Source organism: Miniopterus schreibersii (genome assembly GCF_964146895.1).
Source record: "Miniopterus schreibersii genome assembly, chromosome: 3".
NCBI classification, from domain to species: domain Eukaryota; kingdom Metazoa; phylum Chordata; class Mammalia; order Chiroptera; family Miniopteridae; genus Miniopterus; species Miniopterus schreibersii.
Genome location: NC_138103.1, coordinates 40893255 through 40917437, shown reverse-complemented (window position 1 = coordinate 40917437; position 24183 = coordinate 40893255). Strand labels below are relative to the sequence as shown.

The 24183-nt window shown below is 38.4% G+C and overlaps 1 protein-coding gene across 1 annotated transcript; it reads right to left on the bottom strand.

Annotated features, from left to right (window-relative positions):
* Positions 1–942: 942 nt before the first annotated feature.
* Positions 943–13404, bottom strand: TMED7 (transmembrane p24 trafficking protein 7). Its single transcript, XM_081131598.1, has 3 exons — positions 12828–13404; positions 7449–7694; positions 943–3934 (listed from the first exon to the last, which is right to left on the bottom strand). The coding sequence occupies exons 1-3, from the start codon at positions 13014–13016 to the stop codon at positions 3698–3700; spliced, it is 672 nt and encodes a 223-aa protein (XP_080987724.1). The 5' UTR covers positions 13017–13404; the 3' UTR covers positions 943–3697.
* Positions 13405–24183: the final 10779 nt, after the last annotated feature.

Genomic DNA, 24183 nt, shown 5'->3' with positions numbered 1-24183 from the left:
AAGGCTCAAGCCAGACTGCAAGGTTCGTAATCAGAGTCTGCTAATTACTGTGATATGGGGCAGGTTTCCTAAACTTCCTGTGCCTCCATTTTCTCATCTGTAAAATGGGAATTGTTAGGTCATAGGATTATTGTAAAGATGAAATGAATCAATACAAGTAAAATATTTAGCACAACAGCTGGCACAGAGTAAGCATTCAATAACTGTTAACCTCTACTTACTGTTCATTATTTTTGTAGAATTGTGCCCAGAAACCAGAATGCCCCCTATGACTACATTATACAGGGAAAGAAAAAACATGAGGCAACTTGGCATTATATAACCTACGGCTAATTTACTTAAAAGCTAAGAGCTTTTTAGGGAACTGAAGGCTAAACTGCCTTTCACCCAAACTTTCAGTAAGAAATGCAAAAAGGTTAAAAATAAGGCAGTTTTGAGGTGGTACAGGTTTCCCCTGCTATCAGAAACCAGTCTTCCCATGAAACTTTTCCTAAGCAGAAATGGGGTAAAGCAAACAATTACCATTAATTTATATGGAAAAAATTTTAAGTGCTCCCAGACCCAAAAAATAATGTACCAAACAACACATAAAACCTAAAATAACATTGTATGTAACAAAAGTAGTGCCACTCACACTGCTCAGGGTGCCTGCTGCTTCTATAATGTTTCCCTGCAAAACAGGTGCTGAATGCTATTTTCACCATTTCTCATAGGAAATTCTTCTTTGGACTTCTTCCAGTTAGTGAAAACAGGTACATATAATGTAGATCTTTTTGTAAAAGCGAAGCGGCATATTGTGAACTTTCTTTTCATTTTTTTCTTGGCCAAGGTGTTTTGATGAAATACCAAATAAATAATAACTCTCTTGCTACAAAAATTTACTCCAAACTGTAAGTTCATAGGAACTTCAGAAAGATTTAAATCCTGACAGAAACAAGTCAGTTTGTTCAAAGATTTTTTTATTCTACAAGAATTGATTGGTGCAACCCTACAGAACCAACATGTTTAGAGAAATCAATTTTTCTTTTCAAAAGTAAATTAAAAACCCCTCTGATTTATTTATATATTAATTTAATTTTTGAAAACATCAGTCATAGGGTCTGCTTTGTCCCACTTAACTATCAATGTTACACATTTATAAACTGAAGCAAATGTGGATAGTACAGAGATTTAAATGAAATTTTTCAAAGAATAAAACTGTTTTCAGTCCATTGTATTTTCAAAGTTGATTAGCATCAAGCCAGAATGAAAGTTATGAACCACACACCATTTTCTTTTAATAGAAAAGAATGTCTAGATTATTAGCAAAGTAACCTTATAATGTATCTTCACAGTTGAAATTTTAGTATAAACTTGTATATCAAGTCCCTTTCCATTATTTATTCTGCTTTAAAAATATATACAGCTAATGATGTTTAAATATTGAGCCATATGTCCAAATATAAATATTTGGGAAATTCAGACTGTTGCATCAAGTTATGAAAGAATTAAAGAAAAAAGATGAGCTACAAATTACATAGCAGGAGGAAGAAAAAAGTTTACTTAACATTTATGACTGGATATGTATGTTCTCATTTATATATATACATACCCAGTTGAGTACAGGCAACCATCAAACATTAACCAGTTACATACAGACTAGACTAAGCCTGTACTATTTTCTACAATGGGTAACAGTGGTGATTTCAAACATTTTAATATATCTCAATAGTTTCATCAAAAGTTATTTGTAGTAATAGTCTAATATTACAAAATTTTGATAGGCGCACAGATGAAATCTATGCCAAACTCGGCACACTGATGGTAACTGACTCTGCTTAATTACGATCTAAATATCTGAACAGAACCAGAAAGGACAACATACACCCATGCTTATGAATCACGTTAACATTAGTGCTGAAAATTTTCAAATCTAAATATAGAGGGACACTTATAAAGCTGCAAGACAACTCCAATATAATAATCCAAATGATAAAGTTGCAAAATATTAAACTTCAGTTTTTAATCTGATATTAAGGATTAGCTATTTGGTCTTCAAAAATTTTAGAATTAAAGGGTTGAGGTTGAAAACATGTTTATCCCTTGCTACAATGCAGCATTTGAAATTAGCCAGCATGACAACTTTAATTCCTTTTGCTCTTACATGCAGTAGTATACGTATATATGCATTTTAAGACAGCTTAAAATTGAGTTAACTTTTAGTCAGCGGTGGTGACTAGAGTTGCTATCCAATCAGTATTCTATGGTACCACATATCAAAGTCTGTACAATAGGAGCCTAGTTCAGCACTTACTTTTGGGTGTGGAAGGGAGGCATGGCAAAAAGCAGTTTCATTTATTTTTTAACAGCAGAAAAGCTTTAAACACCTATACAATTTTGCAATAACTTGTATTCTATCTTACAATACTTAAAACAAAATCTTATTTCAGTCAGCTCAACCTATACAAGTTACAAAATACAAACACATTCTAAACCATATAGTTTACAGAATATGCACTATTTAATATTCATTAAATGCAATACAATCAATGAAGATTATCAAATAAAAAACACACAGCATTCTAAATTTTTAAATCATCTTAGGGATGCTAACCAGAGAGTATACAAATTATATGTGCAATAAAAGAAAAGGAAAAAAAGAAAAAAGAAAGAGAAGAGGAAAGGAGAGGAAAGAAAGGAAAAAGAAACTAACTTCTCAGTGCATCACACCTATGGGAATTAAATGTATGGCACCTTTACGATACTAACATTACAGCTGTCAATTTAAGCTGGGAATGATTCGAAATCATTAAAGCCACATAATGGCAAAAAACAGCCAATTAGGTGTTTAAATGAAATAGATCACCTTTTTTCTTTGTAAAAGCACTGAAAATGTTATGGGAACAGATAACTCACTAAAATTTTTCTCATTTCATTTGCCCCTACACGATAAGACACTGTAGTATCTTAAATTATTCAGTATTTATTCTATCTGGTATTACAGTCTGATTTTTAAGGCCTGTATACATTCTATGTTACTGAAACATACAATTTTCTGTGGGAAGAACATCTATGAAAAAAATAACATATCTGGTTATAAATCATAGAATAAACCCAAAAAACAAAAATCTGACATTTTCCAAGCTAGCGAAAAATAAGTTATACCATGATGTATCAATTTAAAATTATATCAGTATTAGCTAACATTTCTACGGTAGATTTTCCCCCATAAAAATTAAACAGTGCAGAATAGGGCTTGGACTCCAGTTAATCACATTTGGTTTTCTGAAACACAAAACCTTATTCACTATAAACAATTAAAAGGCAATTTTCTTCCTCCACAACATATGTAGATATTAAATTGAAGGTTTTAAAAATATTTCACTACCTATAAGAAAAGTACTTTTATATGGCAAAAAGGAATCAAAATACCAAAGTTTAGTGTGTGAAGAGTAGATATAAACAACCAAGAAAAGAGATCATTGGTGTTGAATATTTAACACGAAGAGCCCAAAATAAGTTCCAAAGTTCTTATACCTTTACAAATAAAAAAAGGTGTCCTTTCCACAGTTTGGGGATATGCATTGTATATTCCCCCAAACAAGTATATGAGTAAGGTTTTTAAAATGTTGCCAATATTAAGTTCTTCGGTTACCTAAAATTAATTAGAGGACAGCAATATTACAGTGGCAATGGTGCATCAATTCTCAAAACGTAGTTATGATCCAACACGAGTTGTGGTGGTTCTTTTATCTGAGAAAAAGCTTTTCAGAAGAAATACCTGCCCTACGCTAACCACCAGAAGAATGAGGGCTTCTCCTACTGACCAATAGGCCACTCTTGTATTTAGATCCTCTGCTCGGCTTCGGCCTTGAGCCTCTCTCAAGCGGAAATGAGTCTGATAGTCAATGACAGACTTCAGAGCTTCATGAATCGAAACACAGGCAGATTCCATCTAAAGAGAAATATTTCCAGTTAGCATGTTTAATACTTTCTATACAACCCATCTAGCATAGTCATCTGTTTAAAAAAATTTGTCTTAATTCATTTTGTTAACATTCTACTGAACTGGCACTCATTCATTCACATATTTATGCCAGAGGTCCCAGCAATGCAACACTTTACTCATTCTCATTAGTACAACTGGTAAAGTTAGAGATCCCATAAAGCAGCTGCTTGCCTCAAACTAAAATGTCAGAGCTGTGGCATCTGTAAGGATGGAACACTAAGCTAGCAGTAGCAGAAATACTTATCAGTTAAGGTTTGTGGCTACTAAATTTCAAACCCAGATTCCTCAAAGAGGAAGGATTAGGAAGAAGAGATTGGGTAGATCAGTAAATATGACCAATAAGAACATAAATCAAATTCCAAATATATACAAAACCAAATCAAGTATGGCATAAAAATAGATTAAGTTAGTCAAAGTTATTTGAACTATTTAAAAAATAAATGAATCTGAAAATAATAGGTCAGAATAGGAATATCTTTTTTTTCACACTTGCCAATTTGCTAAATAAGTTTTTTCCCTCATGCCAGTCAACTAAACCAATATACATGTTCTCAATGGGATACAAGTTTCAGTTTCAATGTGTAATCAGCTTGTGAGCCTTCATCTGATGACACCTTACCTTTTAATACATTAATTATACCATCTGAATTAAAAAGAGTTAAATGTCTAATTTTTTTTGTATACCAGAGCTTAATATTTTTCTACTGAAAACTTAATCCTGGTGATAAAATACATGCTTTATTATATTATACTTATTTTACATCACAAGCCACATATTAAGAATTTAAAAAACAATCTGAGTTTGTCTTAATTTTGTTTTATTTACTTATTTTTAAATATGTTTTTATTGATTCCAGACAGAGACAGAGAAAGGAAGAGGAAGAAGCATGCATGAGAGAGATCCATAGACTGGCTGCCTCCTGCATGCCCCCTACTGAGGATGGAGCCAGCAACCCAGGCATGTGTCCTGATTGGGAATCAAACCAGCAACCTCTCAGTGGCATGGGTCCACGCTTAACCAACTGAGCCACACAGGACAGGGCAGAGTTTGTCTTAAATTTAATTAAGAAATGTAGACATTAGAAAATAATTCAAACTGTTAATAAAGTTCTACCAAAATATGTATAAAGGAAGTAATTGAAAAATTAGGAAAACTGTGCTAAAATGAATGATTTCTAATTTGTGATAAGAGGCCAGAGAAGTGCTTCTAGCATTTCTTTGCTTTCTATGTATTCTCAAGTATGTGGTCTAAGGATACTTTCCCTGGAAAATATGCATAAAAGCAAGAATCTGACACAGGTTCAGAATGTTTAAGGATTCCCTGAAGCCTGACCATGGGGTATGAATTAAGAACAGCTGGGTGAGAGAAAATAAAGAAATTAAGGGACTACTTGAATAGATGCAATACAGTTTTTCAGATGGTGTTGTTTCCCTTTATTCTCTGAAGTGACAATGTTCATACATATTCAAAAGTATAGAGAACAGAACAATGAACCTTCACAAAAGTATAGAGAACAGAACAATGAACCTTCACGTAGTAATTATTAACATATGGCTAATCCTGCTCCATCTATATTCCCCACCAATTTTCCTCCCCACTCCAATGATTTTAAATCAAATCCCAGATATTTTACCATTTCAGCTATACTTTTATATTTATTTCTGAAGGGTAACACTTAAAAAAATATAACCCCAGTGGCATTATAATACATAAAGTAATTAAAAATAGTTCCTTTATATCAAATATAGTTAGTATTCAAATTTCCCCAAATGCCTCAAAAGTTCTTTACAAATCAGAATCCAAACTATTTCGACACAATGATTTGGTTGATATGTCTTAAGTCTTCTTTAATCTTCTGGTTCTCTCCCTTCTTTTTTCCCTTTCCATCTGTATATTAAAGAAATTGGGACCTCAATCCTGTAGCATGTCCCACTTCCTGAATTTTGATAACTGTATTCCCATGGTGTTCCTCTATGCTTCGTATTTCTTATAAACTGGTAGTTGAAGCTAGAGACTTGCTGGGATTCAGGTGTAATGTTCTTAGTGGGAACACCACATAGGCAATGTTGTGTACTTCAGTATTGCCTATTATCAGAAGATACATAATGTCTACTTATCTCTCCATTTGTGAAATATCATTAGATTTAGGTGATCTTATCTACCCATTATAAGGTTTCCTATCTGACCTTCACCTAATGGTTTTAGCAGTGACTGGTGATTACTGCCTACTCTAGATCCAGCATTTTATTAGTGGCTAAAAATGGTGATTTAGTATTATTTATTCTACATGTATTGGCTGGTAATGTTTTTCAATTTCGAAGTATGAACAGCTGCTTTATAGGTATCCCTATTTGAAAGTAGAAAAATAAAACTAAGATTTTAAAAAATATGATACAAATAAAGGAGGTTAAATGATACTAACTGCTTTATGACCACTCATTTCTTACATTTTTCTATTTAGGTTTTAACAGCAAGCTACCTTCTTATACAAATTAAAATTCATGAAGGTTAAGTTATAAACCATGGCCCTAAAGAAAAACCTTTTTACAAAGCAAAGTGCAGTTCACACAGGATGCTAAAATAAAGAGATTTCTAGAAATAAAGAGTATCTGAATACATCTTATTAGCCTATAACAAGTTTATGAATTAAGGCTCTTACACATTCTTAAAAACTGACTCTATGATCACATGACTTTGGCCAAGAGACTAACTGGAACCCGGGAACAATGACATGCCAGTTTAAGGTTTTAACAAGCAGGTGTTAAATAATTCCTTTCAATACCTAATTGAGTATCTTTAAGATATAATCTGAGCTCATACTGTACTAGAACTAAAACTGTAATAGCCCTTTTATCACCTGAGCAGTATCTGTTCACTGACTCTAAATTTCTTTTACTACCTTTCTCATTAAGCTATTCTTCAAAATAAAACACAATTTTGCTTTCTTAACTATTTTTGTTACGTGACTTATCATTAATCTTTTAATATTTCACCTTAAGTTACAGCAAAAGTTATTGTAACAACAGCCTGAATAACATAAATATTGGTATAAAACCATCTGTGGTATCTTTATATATTAATTAAGGTTTCATTTTGCTTCTAGTTATACCAATCTGCTAAGTTATGGTAGCAACATTTCTTCATGAATTACAGAAAATACTTCAGAATGCTGGAGCACTGTTTAGCCTTCCTAAATTTTCTTCGCTATCGATGTTTCTACCTAAGCGAGCTTCCTATTTTAATGCTTCTTATTTTCTTTACACTTAAAAGTTCATAAAATCATTAAACACTGGTCTTCATTGAAAAGTTCTCTGTGAAATGCCTAATCTGTAAGAATTAAGATAAGTCTTCATGATTGTGTTAAAAGTCAAAATTCTGTGTTTATCAAATTAATGCACATAAACTATGCATCTTCTCCCTTTACATACACCAACATTATATTGTTGACTTTTTATTTACCTGGGTAAGAGCACTGACTCGGTTCTCACTAGGAAACAAAGGTGGGTCTTCTCCAACTTGAAAATCAAAATATACGGTTTTATGTGTAAAAGTAGAAAATTCATTGCTGAAGCAAAATTTGTATGTTCCATTTTTGGAGGCTGTGAAGGTAAAACTGTCATACTGTTTCTTCATCTCCTTGTATAACACATTACCATCGGGATCTTCTAATCGACAATCTACGTCATAGTGACCACCAGTAATCACCTGTAAAGAGGAAAAAAAAAAAATCACTGCAATTAACAAGTTTTAGAAACAAACAGATTTCCTGTTAAAATGGCAATAAGGTTATAGGCTAAGGGCCTTTACTATCACAGACAACTTTACATTTTTTTATTTCTATAGGGGGATGGAACTTGGGAGGCAGATTTCAGTTCAACTAAAGGTTTGTAAAAACTCAACAAATTTCCTCATGATAGGAGAGAGGTAACTAGCTAACTAGACAGACAACTATTCTAGTTAATGTAAGTCTCTTATATCACTGAATTCTCCCAAACAACCCTACCTGAGGGTTTTTTCACCCCTCCATCTCACAAACATAACCGAGTTAAGATAAAACTTGAACTCCAAAGTCCTACTCTTTATCGTTAAGCTTAGTATCATGTAATATTATCCTTCTGCGAATTTTCTCACCTAGTTTCCTATTAGCATCATCTAAGCATTAACATGGATAGTATAGTAGTAAAATAGGTCAGTCCTAATTTTACTGCCGAATTACAAATAGGTTGAGTTTAAATTCTTTTATAGGGTCAGTTATATAGAAGTTGATACATATTTTGTTTTAATAGAGCAACTGAATTGAATAGGCTTGTGGACTGTTCTTAGAGTATTATCATCATTTATAAATTTGTTTCCAAGAGAAACATAAATGATTAAACTATATTGTCTATACACTGATGACTAAAGCAAAAACAAAACAGAACAACACAAAAACAAAAAGATCTTTTATCTGGAAAGTTTGTATTTAAGGGCAAGCATATTGAAAGGAAAGCTGGGAGTATGGTAACATGTTTCTGAAGAGGATTTTGGGAGCTATTTTCAAAGGCTTATGCTTAATCAGTTACAATTTGGGCAACGTGGGTTGTACAAATGATGAGAGGAGAGGGAGATTTTTCCTGAAGTAACTGGACAATTATGAGAGAAAGGGAAAAAGGATCAAAGAGAAGAAAGGCCTCCTTATACGAGAAAGAACTGAGGGGGAAGAGGGAGGAGACGGGAGAAGAAACATAGGGTGCATGTATCCACTTGAGTAAGAAATGATGAGAAGACAGTGGGTTTGAGGGTTCCCAACCAACATGAGACTGTATTTTCAAGCTTGAACACTTTTGGTTAGCGTAATACTTACATTCTAGGGCTGTAAAACAGATCAAACTTTGGACTTCAGAGAATGAGTTACGTATGTAACCTTTTGTTACTTAAGCGATATGATGAATAACTGAACTGTTACAAGATCATTTTAATAATTAAGTTATGCATTTAGGAAACTGTAAAAATATGTAAAATTAATATAGAGATATAATATTTTGATATGAAAAGTATCTTATCAATTAAGCATTTACCCGTCCTCCCAAAAGTCAACAACTTTTCTTCCAGGTGAAAATGACATCATTTTTATACACCCAATTATTCATAGTAACCTCTACTTTGAATAATCAAATAATACAAACTGAACAGGACCAGGACTTATTACCATGCCACTTTTCTTCCAACAAACTTTCAAACAAGTAACCTCATTTCAGAGAACAGTAACCTTTTACAACCTGTCTGGTCACATAAGATAGAAACTGGGAATCATCCCAAATTGTGTCTCTACTTGTCTGGTTAAATCACAGGAATCTCTTGATGTTTTTGCCTTTCTCAAATTCATCCCAGCTTTTCCATTCCTAATCTACAATCCAGACAGGATTATTGCCACAATGTCCTAAAAGTTCTTCCCACAACCCAATCAATCTCTCATCCCTCTAATCAAGTGTTTCTCAACCTTAATTAGATAATTTTGGATTGGATAATTCTTTGTTGTAGGGGACTATGTTGCCCTGTGCATTCCAACACGTTTAGCATCTCTGGTCTCTATCCACTAGATGCCAGTAGCACCCCTCTCCCCACATGTCTCCTGGAGGTGGGCAAAACCTTCCTATCCTTCTCCATCCCCATTTAGCTTAAAACCTTTAGATAATCCTGTTTCCTTTCACAAATTCCCTTTTGATTTCACCTACAGAAAAATCCAAACCTGTAAATAATGGCATTCCATTTCCCTGTACCTCCTCCAGGTAGTCTCAGCTCCTCTTTTATACCCTTTCTCATTCTGTGTTCCAAAAATACCAGACTGCCAGAAGTTTTCTGAAGAAGTCTTTGCTTTACATCTTTGCTTAACTAGCAGTTAAACAGGCTTTGTTTGCTGAAGAAGCACCACAGGACCCAAAATGACAATGCTTACAAATCCAGTTTATTACAGGAAAAGAAAACATCACAGCCAAAGCTGTCTCACAGAAACAGGTCAGGAAGAGTTTTGCCCTTCCTCTGTGAGGGTTGTGGCTAAACATATATTCTCTCTCTCAGATCAGGACCCATCAAGTGCACAAGGAACACCTTGGAACCAGCCCAAGAGTGTTGGCTGGGTTTTTTATATTTTGCTGGTCACGTAGGCATATTCCTGATAGGTAACCAGTGTTAACACCAAGCCTTTTGGGTCTCACAGACACCAGGTGTAAATCATCACTCTCACTATTGTCAATAAATAATGCCTACAAACTGGTACAAAACACCCCTAAAGCTCTTGGGGATCCACAGTTACAAAGCAACACTACCAGTGTTTCAGTGCCAGCTCTGGCTAATTTCAGGCCTGCTGGAATTAAGTCTTACAAACATAACACACCTGCCTAGGTTATCCTTTCCCTTCTATGGCCTTGTAAGGAACTCCTATTTACCCTAGACTCAGACCAAACATCACCCCCTCAGCTAAATTTCCCAATGACCCTTCCTCCTTCAGTCAGCACTATACTAGAGGGGCAGGGAGGAGGCACCAAAGTTTTGCCACCCCCAAAATGTGCCTTTTGGAATACTGATTTTAAGCTGGTTATTAAGAAACAAAAAGACTCAAAGATTGTTACCTCCCCTTTTCCGGCCTAAAGAGATTCAGATAGAAAAACCTGCTTCAGGAAGGGAACTTAGCATATTCACTTTATCACATTAAGAGAAAAAAAATCTAGCTAAGCCTATTCCCTAGCTTCTGCCCATTGTTTCTGGGTTGCCTAGCAGGAATCTGCCACATGTTCTGCTCTTTCTTGGTTACCTGTGAATTGCTTATTTCCCCTCCGAAATCCCATATCTCTGCCCACACCTTCTGCTCTGTCCAGCATGGCATATAAGCCTCAACTACCCATTTCGAGTCTCATATATGATACCCTTGCATATACATCCATAATAAACTCTGTATATTTTCTCCTGTTAATTTGATTACTGGCCCAGCTAGAAGATCTTAGAAGGTGGGAGAAAAGTTATTTTTTATGCCCCCACAATACTTAGTGTGTTCTTTCACTCTTGCATTTCACATTATATGACTGTATGTGTCTATGTAAGTTCCCCGAGGTCAAAGTAAGTCTTATTTCTCTTTCGAGGTATTATAACAAAGTAAAGAATTTAACCTGGACCTGCATACTGATTCTGTTACTTGCTGTTTTATGACCTTATATTTCTTCAGTTTCTTCATCAGTAAAAAAGGAATAAGGACTATACCTGTTTCATACTGAGTTGTCCTGAGAATTACGTAATACACCTGAAATGCTTGGCATACACAACATGCTGTTTTTAGCCCATAATAGTAGTAGTGGTAGTATCCCAGCACCAAGCACGGTGTCTACACATATACGAATTCCAAAAAATGTTCGTAAAATTCAAACAAATAAAACTTTTGCTGACATTTTGCATTATAATTCCTGCTATCTTCTTTTCTGTCCCACGGTCCTAATCCATGAAGTTAAACAAGCCTAAGGGTCATCCTTATTAGCCTTCTTTCCCTCACTTGCTACAGTCAAATCAACAAGTCCTGTTGATTTTACCTACTAAATGATCTCCAATCCTTTCACTTTTCTCCTTTCCCACTGCTAACACCCTAGTCTAAGCCTGAACCACTACAACAGCCTCCTAACCAGAATGTATATCCACTCTAAAATACCTTCTCTACCTGCACAAATTAATATCCATATAACTACCAAAAATATTTGGATTATGTCACTTCACTGCTTACAACCCTCCGATCGCTTCCTATACTCTTAGGAAAAACTAAAACCCTTAACACAGCCAGCAAGGCATGACATAGTTTGGTCCCTGCTGACACCCCCTCCACTCCCCTTTCTGGCTTCTTATTCCCAAATACATAGGACCTCTCTAAGGTCTTCAAATTCTCAGTCACTCTTACCACAGGGTCCTTGCAAAGCCCATGCCCTCTTCCCCCTTACTGAATGAAGTATGTGCAATTTATTCTTTACAATTCAGCTTAAAATCACTTGCTAAAGGAAGTCCTCATAGATCCCAAAGACCAGATCGTCTATCCCCTATTTTCTGCTCTTAAAGCAGTTATGATGAATGAGCAGGTACTAATTTAAAAAAAAGAAGAAGGAAAAAAAAAGAGTACGATAGGTGGGGAATCAAGAATGAACAAAGACACCCTCCAGTGTTTTGAATCACTTCTGTATCACCAACACCTAGCACTGAACAGCTGCTCAAATACATGAAATAAATCTACCAAAAAGAATAGAAACAAAGTAAAAGATTGTTCTAACCAACTTAAACTACATTCTGCCCAATGAAAGTTTCTCTTTTTTTACTGTACTCCCAGAAACGAGAGGGGGCCTTTCACGTATTGCAGCAATTCTTTCTGCACCACCTGTGGCAGATGGTTACCTGGCCTAGAACGATGCTCTTCCAATACGAGGGCCCACATTAACCCACAGGCTAGTATCGGTGAAAACACTTCAAAGTAGAGGTGTGGATTAGAGAGTGGGACAGACACTGGGCACTATATAGAACAGGGACATATATTTTTAAAGGGGAGTCTTTTAAGCAAGAAAGTTCAATGGCCTTCAAACGAAGGACATGAGAGAATGGAAACAAAAGTCACAGCTCCGGGAAGCATTCCCGAAAATCATGTATCTTAGTATCTCGTCTTTAATGGCCCTCGCCCAAGGTTTAGAAGAGGAAAGCCAAATGCCCTGCATCAAATCCCCAGAGCAGATTCTTGAATCAACCAGAGACTGAGGAAACACGGTCGGGCGGGAGCCCGGCAGACCACCCCCGCCCCTGGGCCGCGGGCCGGGGCCTGGCCGCCAGAGCCTGGACTACCTGGAACTCGAGGGTGCACTTGGTGCCTTGCGTGATGTCCTCGTAGAAACACTGCTTGGCATTGTCGGGCAGCTCGAAGGTAATCTCAGAGGCGCCACCGGGTCCCGGCACCAGCAGCAGCGCGAGCAGCCAGCAGCCCCAACGGCCCGCGGCGGCCGCCCAGCGCGGCGCCGAACTCGGCCGCGGCATCCCGAGGCGGCGGCGGCCTCAGCGGAGCTGCGGCGAGACGCGGAGTCGGGTCTGCGCGGGCTCGCCGCGCGCCGCAGGCCTCAGCCCGAGTCGCTCCGAGCCTCGGGGAGATTCGGGAGGCGGAGCGAGCCGCCGGGAGCGCGAAAGGGGTGCTGAGATACCCGGGCCTAGGGCCGCGAACCACTGGGGGAGCAGCTATTAAAACCCGCACTAGAACCGGCGGAAAGGCCTGAGGTGGCCGGAAGTGGGGGCGAGTGCTCGGGCAGGGGCGGGGCCTTGAGGCACCTGCTCCAGCGACCCGGATGTACTCTCTTCGGAGGGCGGGGAGAGACGTTGGACTGTGTACGTGGAAGCTCGCGAAGCGTCGGGTTCGCCGCCGCCGCAGCCTGGGCCGAGGGGCGGGGCTCGTGTAGGGAGCGGGTGGGGCGGGGCCAGGAGGGGTGTGGCCAGGAGGGGTGTGGCCGGCGGGTGCGTGGCTGGGTGCGTGGCTGAGTGCGTGGCTGGGCTGGTGGCCGAGGCGCGAGCTACCGCCGGGGCAAGTAACCCGCGCGGGCTTGTGCCGGGAGAGCTGAGGCCTGGGGGAGCTCCGAGGGTGCGATGAAGCGCTCATTTTGCCCTTGGGGGCGAACCGCGGGTGGAAGAGTGTTTAGCTTTTTGCAGAGTTTTCTCATAAATTATAAGAAATGTGTGGGGAAGCGGTTTAGCCACGAGCGCGAATTCTGGGACCACCTATTGCGTGTTCATTATCATCAGGCACTGTGCTAAGCACATTGCATTTACTGTATTTTTGGATCCTTCGAATAACTCTATAAGGTAGGTATTATGCCTGTTTTGCTGAGGAGGAAGTTTGTGTTGGAGTACTTAAAAAAATAATAGTGGGTAATATTAATAGTAGCTAACAGCTGTTGATTTCATGAATTATACATTTTCTCGGGCTTAGAAATATGAATTAGGTATTACACCTTTTTAAAATAAATGACCACGGAGAGGCGCATGCGCTTTAAGACGATCAGCAGAGAGGGTGGGTAGAGAGTTTTATGAGAAGGAAATAGAGGCGGATGGGTAGGGGGCAGGCTCGGGAGGGAGGGGTCAGTGAAGAGTGGGGTAAGGAGGCGGGGTGAGGGGTGTTCACAAGCAGCTAGAGGAACTCCTGTCCGCCTGGGATGCCCAAAGCCTCCGCAGGATGAAGGAGCTCCAAGGAGGTGCAATTCGGGGGATATTGCACCTTCCTGAGAACTGGGCTAAAAAGAGGCATTATCTCTTCTGTGAGTGGGAAGAAGACTGAATTTCAAAGTAGAAAATGTGGGTTCTACTTTCTAACTCTTGACTTTGGGCAAGTAACACTGCTCTTCTAAACTTTAGTTTCTTTATACATAAAAATGGCAATGTAAACAAAGAATGAATGAGTGAATTAGATTAAAACCACACTACCAGATAGGCAAAATTTTTTAAGTGTAACAATACCAGATATTGGTGAGAGCATGTAAAGCAGCAAGGTCCCTCATACACTGCTGGTGGAAATATAAAGGGGTACAACCCTGTTGGAATACAATGTGGCATTATCTAATAAAATATAATTTTAAAATTTGAAATGAAAAAACTTATTTATTTTTATTGATTTAATTTTAAAGATTCCGGGGTCAAAAATTTGAGAAACATTGCTTTAGAGAAACTTATGCACAGGTACACCAGGATACATAAACAGGAATATTTAAAGGCAAAGCCTAACTATAGTCCCAAACTGGAAATACCCCAAATATCCATAAATTTGAGTATATTCATAAAATGGGACATTACATAGCAATGAAAACAAACAGATTATAGCAACACAGGACAACATGGGGAAATTGTATAAGCGTAATGTGACAGAAGGTAGGCAAAAATGAAATCATACAGAATATAAAGGCTGACAACAGGCAAAACTAAATGATACTATTTTCCCTAATACATCAATCCAAAGAAGCAAAGGAATGGTTATCTCAAGAGCGAGGATAATAGGGAAGGATGGGGTAATAGATGAGAAGCAATACAGGTAAGGGTGTGAAGTAGGGGCTCTTCGGTGCTGGCAATGCTATTTATTTATTTATTTTTACCTAGGGGTAGTTACATTTATTTCAACTTTATAATTACTTGTTAAACTCACATGCATTTCATGTAATTTTCTGTATGTATGTTATATTTCACAATAAAAGAAAGAAAAACTAATATGCTGGATGCATCAGTTAGCTAGTATCCTGGGGGGAAAATACCTCAAAACTTGTGGCTTACACAATATATATTTATTACTGCCCAGGAGACTAGAGGTCAGCTGGTGTGTCTGCTCTCAGATGGGCTCACTCATCATCTGCGATCAGATGGGGGTTGAGTGGGCAGCTTGGCTGACCTTGGCTAGGCGTACTCAGATTTCGGTGGAACAGCTGGTTATAGGCTGGTCTAGAATGGTCTTGGCTAAGGCAACTGGACTCTCCTCCATGTAGCCCATGTAGCAGCCTCTCATTCTCCTACAGGCTAGCCTGGAATTGTACACACCGTGGTTACAGGGTTCCACAAGAGAGAACACAGGCCAAGAAGCTTTGAGGCCTGTGTTCAGAACTGGCCCTGTCACGTCTGCCTCATTCTAGTAACCAAAACACCAGGCTAACCTAGTTTCAAGGGACAGGGAGAAGCTGCAAAGTCAGGGCTCCATTTGAGAAGAACCACTAGAACAAAAAATAACAAATAGATTACATACACACACACACACACGTACAATAAAGAGTTGACTATAGGAACTCGACGTTACTAACTGTGGTGGCTAGTTACACAGTCTACGGGAGGCTGTTACTTCTTCATCTGGTGCTGGACCCTGTAGTCTGCAGGTAAAGCAGTCAAAGAGGGAAGATGGATGCGAAGTGGAAGAAGGAGGAGAAACTGGACCTTCAAGGATGGTCTACAACCCACATTACTTTCTTACTGCCCCCACGCCTCCAGCTTCCATGACGGGTGGTCGAGAGGAGGAGCTGGTGTCCTTCATCGAGTTCAGCATGCGCCTGGCCCAGAGTCAGGGAAGCTTCAGGTGCAGAACGAGTATCACTGCTGCTTCTTCACTTCTGTCTTTCAAAATGTCTCTTGTGGACCACTAACCTCCAACTATGCAGGGAACAAAATTCTAGAAAAGAACAGTTTCAGCTGAGCTAAGTTAATACAAATCTACCACAGACACTTTGCAGAAATGGGTGGGGGTGGGGGGTTGATGATGAGGGAAGAATTTTGTTCATTTTTGCAATCAACCTACCCCACTGGATAAAAACAAGATGAATAAAACTATATTCTTGCCCTTGGATGGTTTGTAATCTAGAAAATAGAAATTTAACTTTGTTCCATATTTTTAGTTTATCTTTTCCTCGTTTTCCAGGATTATAAGAACAAGAGAGTATATAATGTGAAAAAGCTTCATAAAACACACAAAGTGATATCATCTTTATATGAGATACACATTCATACTAGGCGCTACAAAATAGTACAAGAAAAAACCATGATTTGTTTATTGAACAAAGCTTACAGCAAAAAAACAGCAATGGAAGTTTTGACCCAAACAATCCTTGAGCCTAGGTCGTCTCATACCTCTTCCTAATGTAGGTAGTGTAGTGTAGGCTTGAACAAATTACCTAACTTTTCTGATACCCAGTTTCTTCATTCATAAAAAAGGAAGTAATTATATCTATTTTATAGGTTTGGGTGAGAGGATTGAATGACATGAGATAATATCCATATAGCACACAGCATAGTATGTTAAATGTAGTAGAGCCTCTATATAATTATCCTTCAAAAAGCTACTATCAAAAAAACTATATTTCTTATTACTCCTATAGATAAGGGTATACTGTTATTTCTGTATGTTATAATATTAGATCAAATTAAATAATCAGATTGGAACATAAATATAAAATGAGAGAGGTTTCAAATGACAATGTTTAGGATGAAAGGAGGAACGCTGTCATGACCTTCTTGGTGTCAGCATCATATATAGATCAGAGAAGCTCTGGGATTAAGCATCTGGCCATGTAAAGATGAAGGTGACTGTTTAGACAGCACCTGACACAAAGGGGTGGGGACCAGAAAAGTCAACACCACTGTTTCACCCACAGCCTGCATTCCTCATTATCTGAATATAAGCTATTCCCCCAAACACATTGGATAGCAATTTAGGTACTAGAGTTTGCTTCTATTTCTAGTATTTATAGAGGTGGTTGGATATTCTAGTATTTTAAATGGGAAAAATAATCATGCATTTCATATCCATACAAAAAATCCAACCAATTTTCCTAAATGTCACTAACAACAATCTTCAACTTCTGTAACAATCTTTAAATGTATTTGCATGATATAAACACTTAAAATACTAACCATTCAATTATTTAACACTTAATGGGCTTATCAATGGTATGTTTGTATGCAGCTCTCGAGGATACTATACAGTATCAGATATGAATTCTGTTTCCCTTCTACACTGCACTGAAAATGTAATGTAAATAAATAAGGACATACCATGTTAAAGATACATAACACTTAAGAAACTAAAATTTTATAAAATGAGACAATTAAAGAATAGTTACTTTTTAATTGCCCAAGTAAGGTTTGGGGGTGCGAGGGAAGGGGAACTGTGGACTTGGTTGAGGTTTGGTGATGGGTAAAATTTGAGGGAGTGTGAGCTAGTGAAAGAGTCAAGTGACTCAGTACATGTCAGTGGCATGTCCAGGTCTAAATTCAAATGGCAGACGTCTTCTCAACTTGGCAATAAAGACACAGTCAATGACTGAGAAGCCTCACCTGAAGCAATAGGACAAAAACCAAAACAGCCAATAAAACAGCTCCTCAAAATGGATAGCATTCCCTTATCATGGAGTTATATGGCTCCCAATAATAAGATTATGCATGGAAATGCATTTTTGAATGTGATACTTCTGCTCATAATCAATCATTTACAGCACCAATCATTTCCTATGAATGATCTAAATTATCTTTTAAACATTTGGCACTGAGTATTCAGAATTGTTCTTCCTCTTTATTTTCTTCTGACCAACAATGAGCAGTAAGTTGAACAAGTTTCTCTGTATGTTTTTCAGCATTTTCCCTGTGCAACTATAGCCATGTGTATATACGGCTAGAACTCTAACTGTAGCACCATCTGTAATTTTTTTGTTTTGAGATGATCACTTTCCCCAAACATTGGCAATAGGAAACTAATTGGCAGGATCAATTCTTTAGAAGACATTTTTACTTAATGTCTTAGTCTATTCAGGCTGCTATAACAAAATACCACTGACTGGTGCATATAAACAACGGAAATTTATTTCTCACAGTTCTGGGGGTTGGGAAGTCCAAGATCAAGGCACCAGCATGGTTGCCTTCTGGTGAAGGCCCTTTTTCTGGTTCACAGCCAGTGCCTTCTTGCTGTGTCTTCACATGGTGTAAGGGGTTAAAGATTTCTGTGAGGTCCCTTTTATAAGAACATTAATCCCATTCATGAGGGATCCACCTGCATGACCTAATCACTTCTCACAGGCCTCACCTCCTAATACAATCACTTTTGGAGGTTAGGATTTCAACATAGGAACTGGAGGGGAAGGATGACACAAACATTCATATCACAGCACTTAATAATGTGAAGATGATATTTATAATGTACAACCCATGTAAACAAGGACAGCAAAGACCCATCCCACTTGGAAAAGGTCTGAACTAGGTCTGCAACGCACTCTCCTCCAGATGTGTAATCTAATCTCCATATTTCAGCTAGAGGGTACATGCAGATGCATTATAGTGGGTTTTGATTTACAGTGAATTTGGAGTAAAATTTTTTGCAGTCTTCAGATGGTGAGAAATCAGAAAAAGAGGGACACCTGCATTTTTGCCAGCTCCCACAATTGCTCCCTAGGAAAGATTTGTCTGATATCTCTGATATTTAAGATAAAGTCAAGTGGGTACATTAATTCATTATTCTTCACAGTTGCTTAATCTATAGACACAGATGCATATCAGGGACAAAGGATACATATTCAGAGTCTTGTGAATACCCAAATCTGTGAGTACTTCTGCAGCATTTAGTATTTCCATAGCAGGCAATAAATTTGAAATTAAAAAATTGATGTGACCTCTTCAGAATCTTGCTGAGAGTGACTACCTCCTTGACAGTGAGTAAAGAACAAAGCCACAAGGAAACCTGATGTTGGCGACTCATGTAAATCACATTTGTGTCTCAGGAAAGAACAGATGGTCAGATGCCACTATCTTCAGAATTTCTCACCAATGGCTGAAATGGATAACACAAAATCTGTGGAAGCTAGGAATCCACTTCACTGTATTGTCAGCTCATTAGAAAGTGCTGTAGTCAGGCCATGTTGTTCCCCTCTTCAAAGAAATCTTTCAGCTTTGTAAAGTTAAGATGTCAGGTTATAAACATAACATTATGGGGCAATATTTTAAATCCTCATTTGAAAAATGTTTTTGTTTTACAAAAGTGAAGTTGAAGACAAAAACACTACCTTCCTTCAGAACATCAGTTAGCGTTCTCCAAAATGCAGGAAGCTATGGGTGAAGAAGCCTCACTTGTAAGTGAGCTGTGGCCCTGCAAAGACACTGGAGGCTTTCAGATGTCTTCTCTCCATTCAGCTCACTCATCGGCCCCACCAACATCATACTGGCCGCTAGGGGGTGCTGCTCCCTTTCTAATATTTCTGCCCAGGCACAATTGGTTCTTTTTTGTCTGGATTTTATGGTAGCACAGCAGATATAATTTAAAAAAAACTTTGCTAAAGGCATTGGGATAAGAAAAGGGAGATAGTATTTGAAAGTGGTTAGTATATGGATCACAAAGCTTCTGGGAAGTCATGTTAGTAGATTTGGACTTCTTCTGGGGCAGTGCAGAACCATTAGAAAGTGTTAAGCATGAGAGAACCTGATTAGAGTGGTGTCGTAAAAAGAGCGTTCTAGTAGACATATAAAGGCTTCATAAGAGAGGTGAAAATACTTAAACAAGGAGACCAGCTGAAAGACTGATAAAAGATGGTGGTGACCAGAACTAAAATAGTGTGTCTGTTGAAGGCTGACTAGTACCTGTTGTGATGTTTGGAGGCTGGAAGAGGGTATGAGTCCACACAGTAGGAATGAAAATATTGGTTAGCAGTAAAGGACTAGAAGAGGGGGTGGGGACAAAACAAGAGACCGAAGGAGAGATTAAATTGATTAGACTGATTTCCCCTGAGGCTGAGAAAAGGTTTCCCTAACAGAAGCCAAGTTACTCAGCTATTCAGAGACACCTTGGTGATGCAAAAGAAACAGAAGCTGCCTAGCAGTACAGAGCAGAGAGCAAGCACTTCTTGGACAGCTGTAAGGTGCATTCTATAAACAAGAACCTCTGTTTTCTAGGCACTGTGCTAGGTGTTGGAGTACCAAGAATTCAAGCATCCTTATTTTTATTATAACTTCCTTCTTTAAAAAATCCCTGTATAAAACAGAGAACTGTCTTCTCTTGCTCCATTATTTGGCACATAATAGGTGGTAAATAAATACTGGCTAAAGGGATGGATGAATGGAGAATAAGAATGATAATTATTTGGATGTGGAGCACCATTCAGAACCCAGCTCTTTTATGTTGTTACATACAGCAATCTTATTTTAACCATTTGAAAATATTAGGATTATATAGCAAGCCTCTTTCAAACAATTATATTTACTAGATTACCCTAATCAAACATGATTTTCTTTTCCATTTATAGGAATATCTCAGTTGGGAACAAAATTACAATGAACAGTTCCAGATGCGTGGCCCGGGCAGAAAGCAATTGGAGATGATATTAGTTCAGTTGCACTGAGCTTAACTGGCAAGGCTTACAATACACAATGTCTCATATATCATATTATATAATCAGGTAGTGAGAACTGATAACAAAACAATATCTTTTAGCTTAACATTGGCACTTGGAAAATAGCATCAGCCACAGTCTTGCTGAATGTTTCTGGGCAATAGTCTCATTTTATTGTTGTGTCTATTTCTTGAAATCTAGGAATCATCCTTGATTTCCCTGTGTTCCTCAGTACTGCTTTGATTTAGTATTTAGAGAGTGAGAAGGAACTCTGATAACTTCTATCTGGTGTGTTGCCAGAATTTTCCTTACTCCAGAGGTCAGGAGCCAATCAGGAAATGCTATCAATTGTTGTTGCTGTACCAAACCTATCATCAGAAACTGAGAAAATAACTACAGAATGTATCTTCAGCCCCATGGGGCGTAGGGTGTAGGGTGGTGCAGACTTGGATTAAAATCCCATTTATTAATTGACCCCTGTCTGATTGGTGAATCATAGTGATGTTTGGAGTCCCCAAGAATTAGTGTTAGCTAACTATTATCTAACAATCCTCAAAATCAGAATTATTTCTCCAAGTGCATGATTTTAAGGGAAATAGCCAATGTGCCTAGGAGAAAGGCTAGCAGGATGGTCATGGAAAGGATCTTTCTCAAAGATATCCAACATCTTATTCAAAACATTCTAGGGCTGGGAACTGACTCAGGTGTGGAAGCAGATGAAGGCTGTGGCTCTCTAGAGTGGACATTCATGTTGGGTTTCTCCTGGCCTTCACCTCCTGGGAGTTTGTGACTGTATACATCAAGAAGGTCTTTAGTACGTTGCTTTTCAATTTTATTCCTGTGGACTCCATGAATTAACCACAGACAGAAATCTCTGCATATTATACCCTATTCTAGGTCTGATTAGCAAACCTACTCTGATGCTTATTAAAATGAGCAGAGCCACATTCTTTAGGGCACTGTCTTTAGGGACTCTCCCAACACCACTGAGCTCAGGGAGCCCCCCCCCCCTTTTAAAAAAGTTGTTATTGATTTCAGAGAGAGGAAGGGAGAAGGAGAGAGAGATAGAAACATCAATGATGAGAGTCATTGATTGGCTGCCTCCTGGACGCCCCCTACTGGGGATTGAGCCCGCAACCGCAACCGGGGCCTGTGCCCTGGGTTTTTAGTGACTGTCAGGCTCCATTAATCAGGAAAGGGTTAGAGTTTCCTGTTGTGTTTTGAGGGGAAAAATTTAAGATTTGAACGTGCCTTTCTTTCCCTTTATCATCTGGTGCCTTCAAGAACAACTCTCCTGCCCCGTTCCCCAGAGATTTGCCCCCAGGGAGCACAGAGATCAGCTGTTTCACCACTGCTCACCAAGGGCTGTTGACCTCACAACATGGAATCTGAATTTTTGTCACTGCCTCAGTTTGACTTTTTTAGGGAACATACATGAAATATACTATAATAATCATTTGCATTGGCAGGGGGCTTGTGATTAAAAACATATGAAGAAAATGCGATGTTAGTGGGCATATCAGCATTGATATTTATACTGATTACGTGTGAGCTTTTGGACTTGTCTCCAAAGGTCCTGACAAAATGATGACAGGCCATTTATTCTGAGGACATAGATCCTCAGATACTGTGATGGCATATGCTCAGAAGTTCATCTGATAATTGCCATTCTTCAATTCATTTTAGAGTATGACACATAAATTTAAAAAAAAAATCTCTGATAACTAGTGACTCATACTTTGCACTGATGATAGCTTATTACATTTCGGTGACTTGTATGGTATAAAATCTGATCCCCATCAAGAAAAAGCACAGATAATCACTTCAGAATATAAATATGATCAAACAATAGCACACTGTCCTTCCTGAAGAGATAGAAGAAAATTCTGTTTGTCAGTCATGCCCAGATGGCTCATTAGCTATTTGGCCAATACATAAATTTATCACCATGGTGTTGACTAAACAAGAAGGAAAATATCCACCGGTAATTTGACAAATGTTATATACAATATTGAGTGTTCATATTTCATATTTTATGTACTTGCTTAATTCAGATGGAGAATAGGGTAAACTTTTATTTGGAGGTTATATCATTTGTGATGAAAATGAACCCATTCCCAAAGGTGACATGTGATGAAGTAGTTAATCTTGAGAGCGGGTGAATTCACTGAGGTTTCCTAATGTTTAACCAAAATAAGGTTTTAAGTGGCTTTTAAAACAGGGTGGGGGGTACAGATACAGATTCTGAAGGACAAGACAGGGTGTCAAAGGTGAAGATGATTGTGAAAGGTGAGGGTCCAGATGGTAATCTTATATGAGCTTTCTCACTACACAGAAATAAAAGATAACGTGTTGTTTTTATATAACTCTGGTCTCGTTAATGGTAATGTTTATATACAGTGCTATAGAACACTGTTTTCCCTAAGCCCACACATAGTGACACTTTATACTCTAAAAACAAACCATGTACAGTAAGCAGACTAGCTCAGGGAACAGAATCAAACCAGGAAGCTCTTTCTTTTTTCTTCTTTTTAAAATTTATTGACTGATTTGAGAAAGAGAGAAGGAAGAGGGGGGAGGGAGAGAGAAACATTGATTTGTTGTTTCACTTATTTATGCATTTATTGGTTGATTCTTTGGTGTGTCCTGACTGGAGATCGAACCTGCAACCTTGGCCTATTAGGACGATGCTCTCTAATCAACCAAGCTACCCGGCCAGAACCAGGAAGCTCTTTCTGAGGAACTGTGGTCACAATGTGAGGCCCAGCCACAAAATTCAACAGGAGCTGCAAAGAATGGGGTGAATTGCAAATATTTTGGGATGGTGATAGGGAGAATTAAGTCTGAGTATGAGAGGGAAACCAAAGGATATGTGTGAGGGGCAACCATGAAGTGACATGTCAGATTTAACTCATGTTCAAACATAAGTGTGTTCCCCCCCACCCTCAAAGTTATATAGTCCAAGGAACCAATGCTCCAGGCTGCAAAAGATTCTTTTGTGTTCCTCCTTTGTAATTGCCCAGAGCATTTTTTTTTTTTAATCCTCACTTGAGGATATTTTTTTCATTGCTTTTCAGAGAAAGTGGAAGGGGGAGAGAGAGAAACATTGATGTGAGAGACACATCAATTGGTTGCCTCCCTCACGAGCCCTGCCTGGGGTTGGGCATTGAGCCTGCCACTGAGGTACGTGCCCCTGGGTGGAATCGAACCCAGCACCCTTCAGTCCTCAGGCTGACGCTCTAACCACTGAGCCAAACTGGCTAGGGGGATAGCATATTCTTTTGAATACACTGGCATAAAAATATTTTAGATTTAAAGAGGGA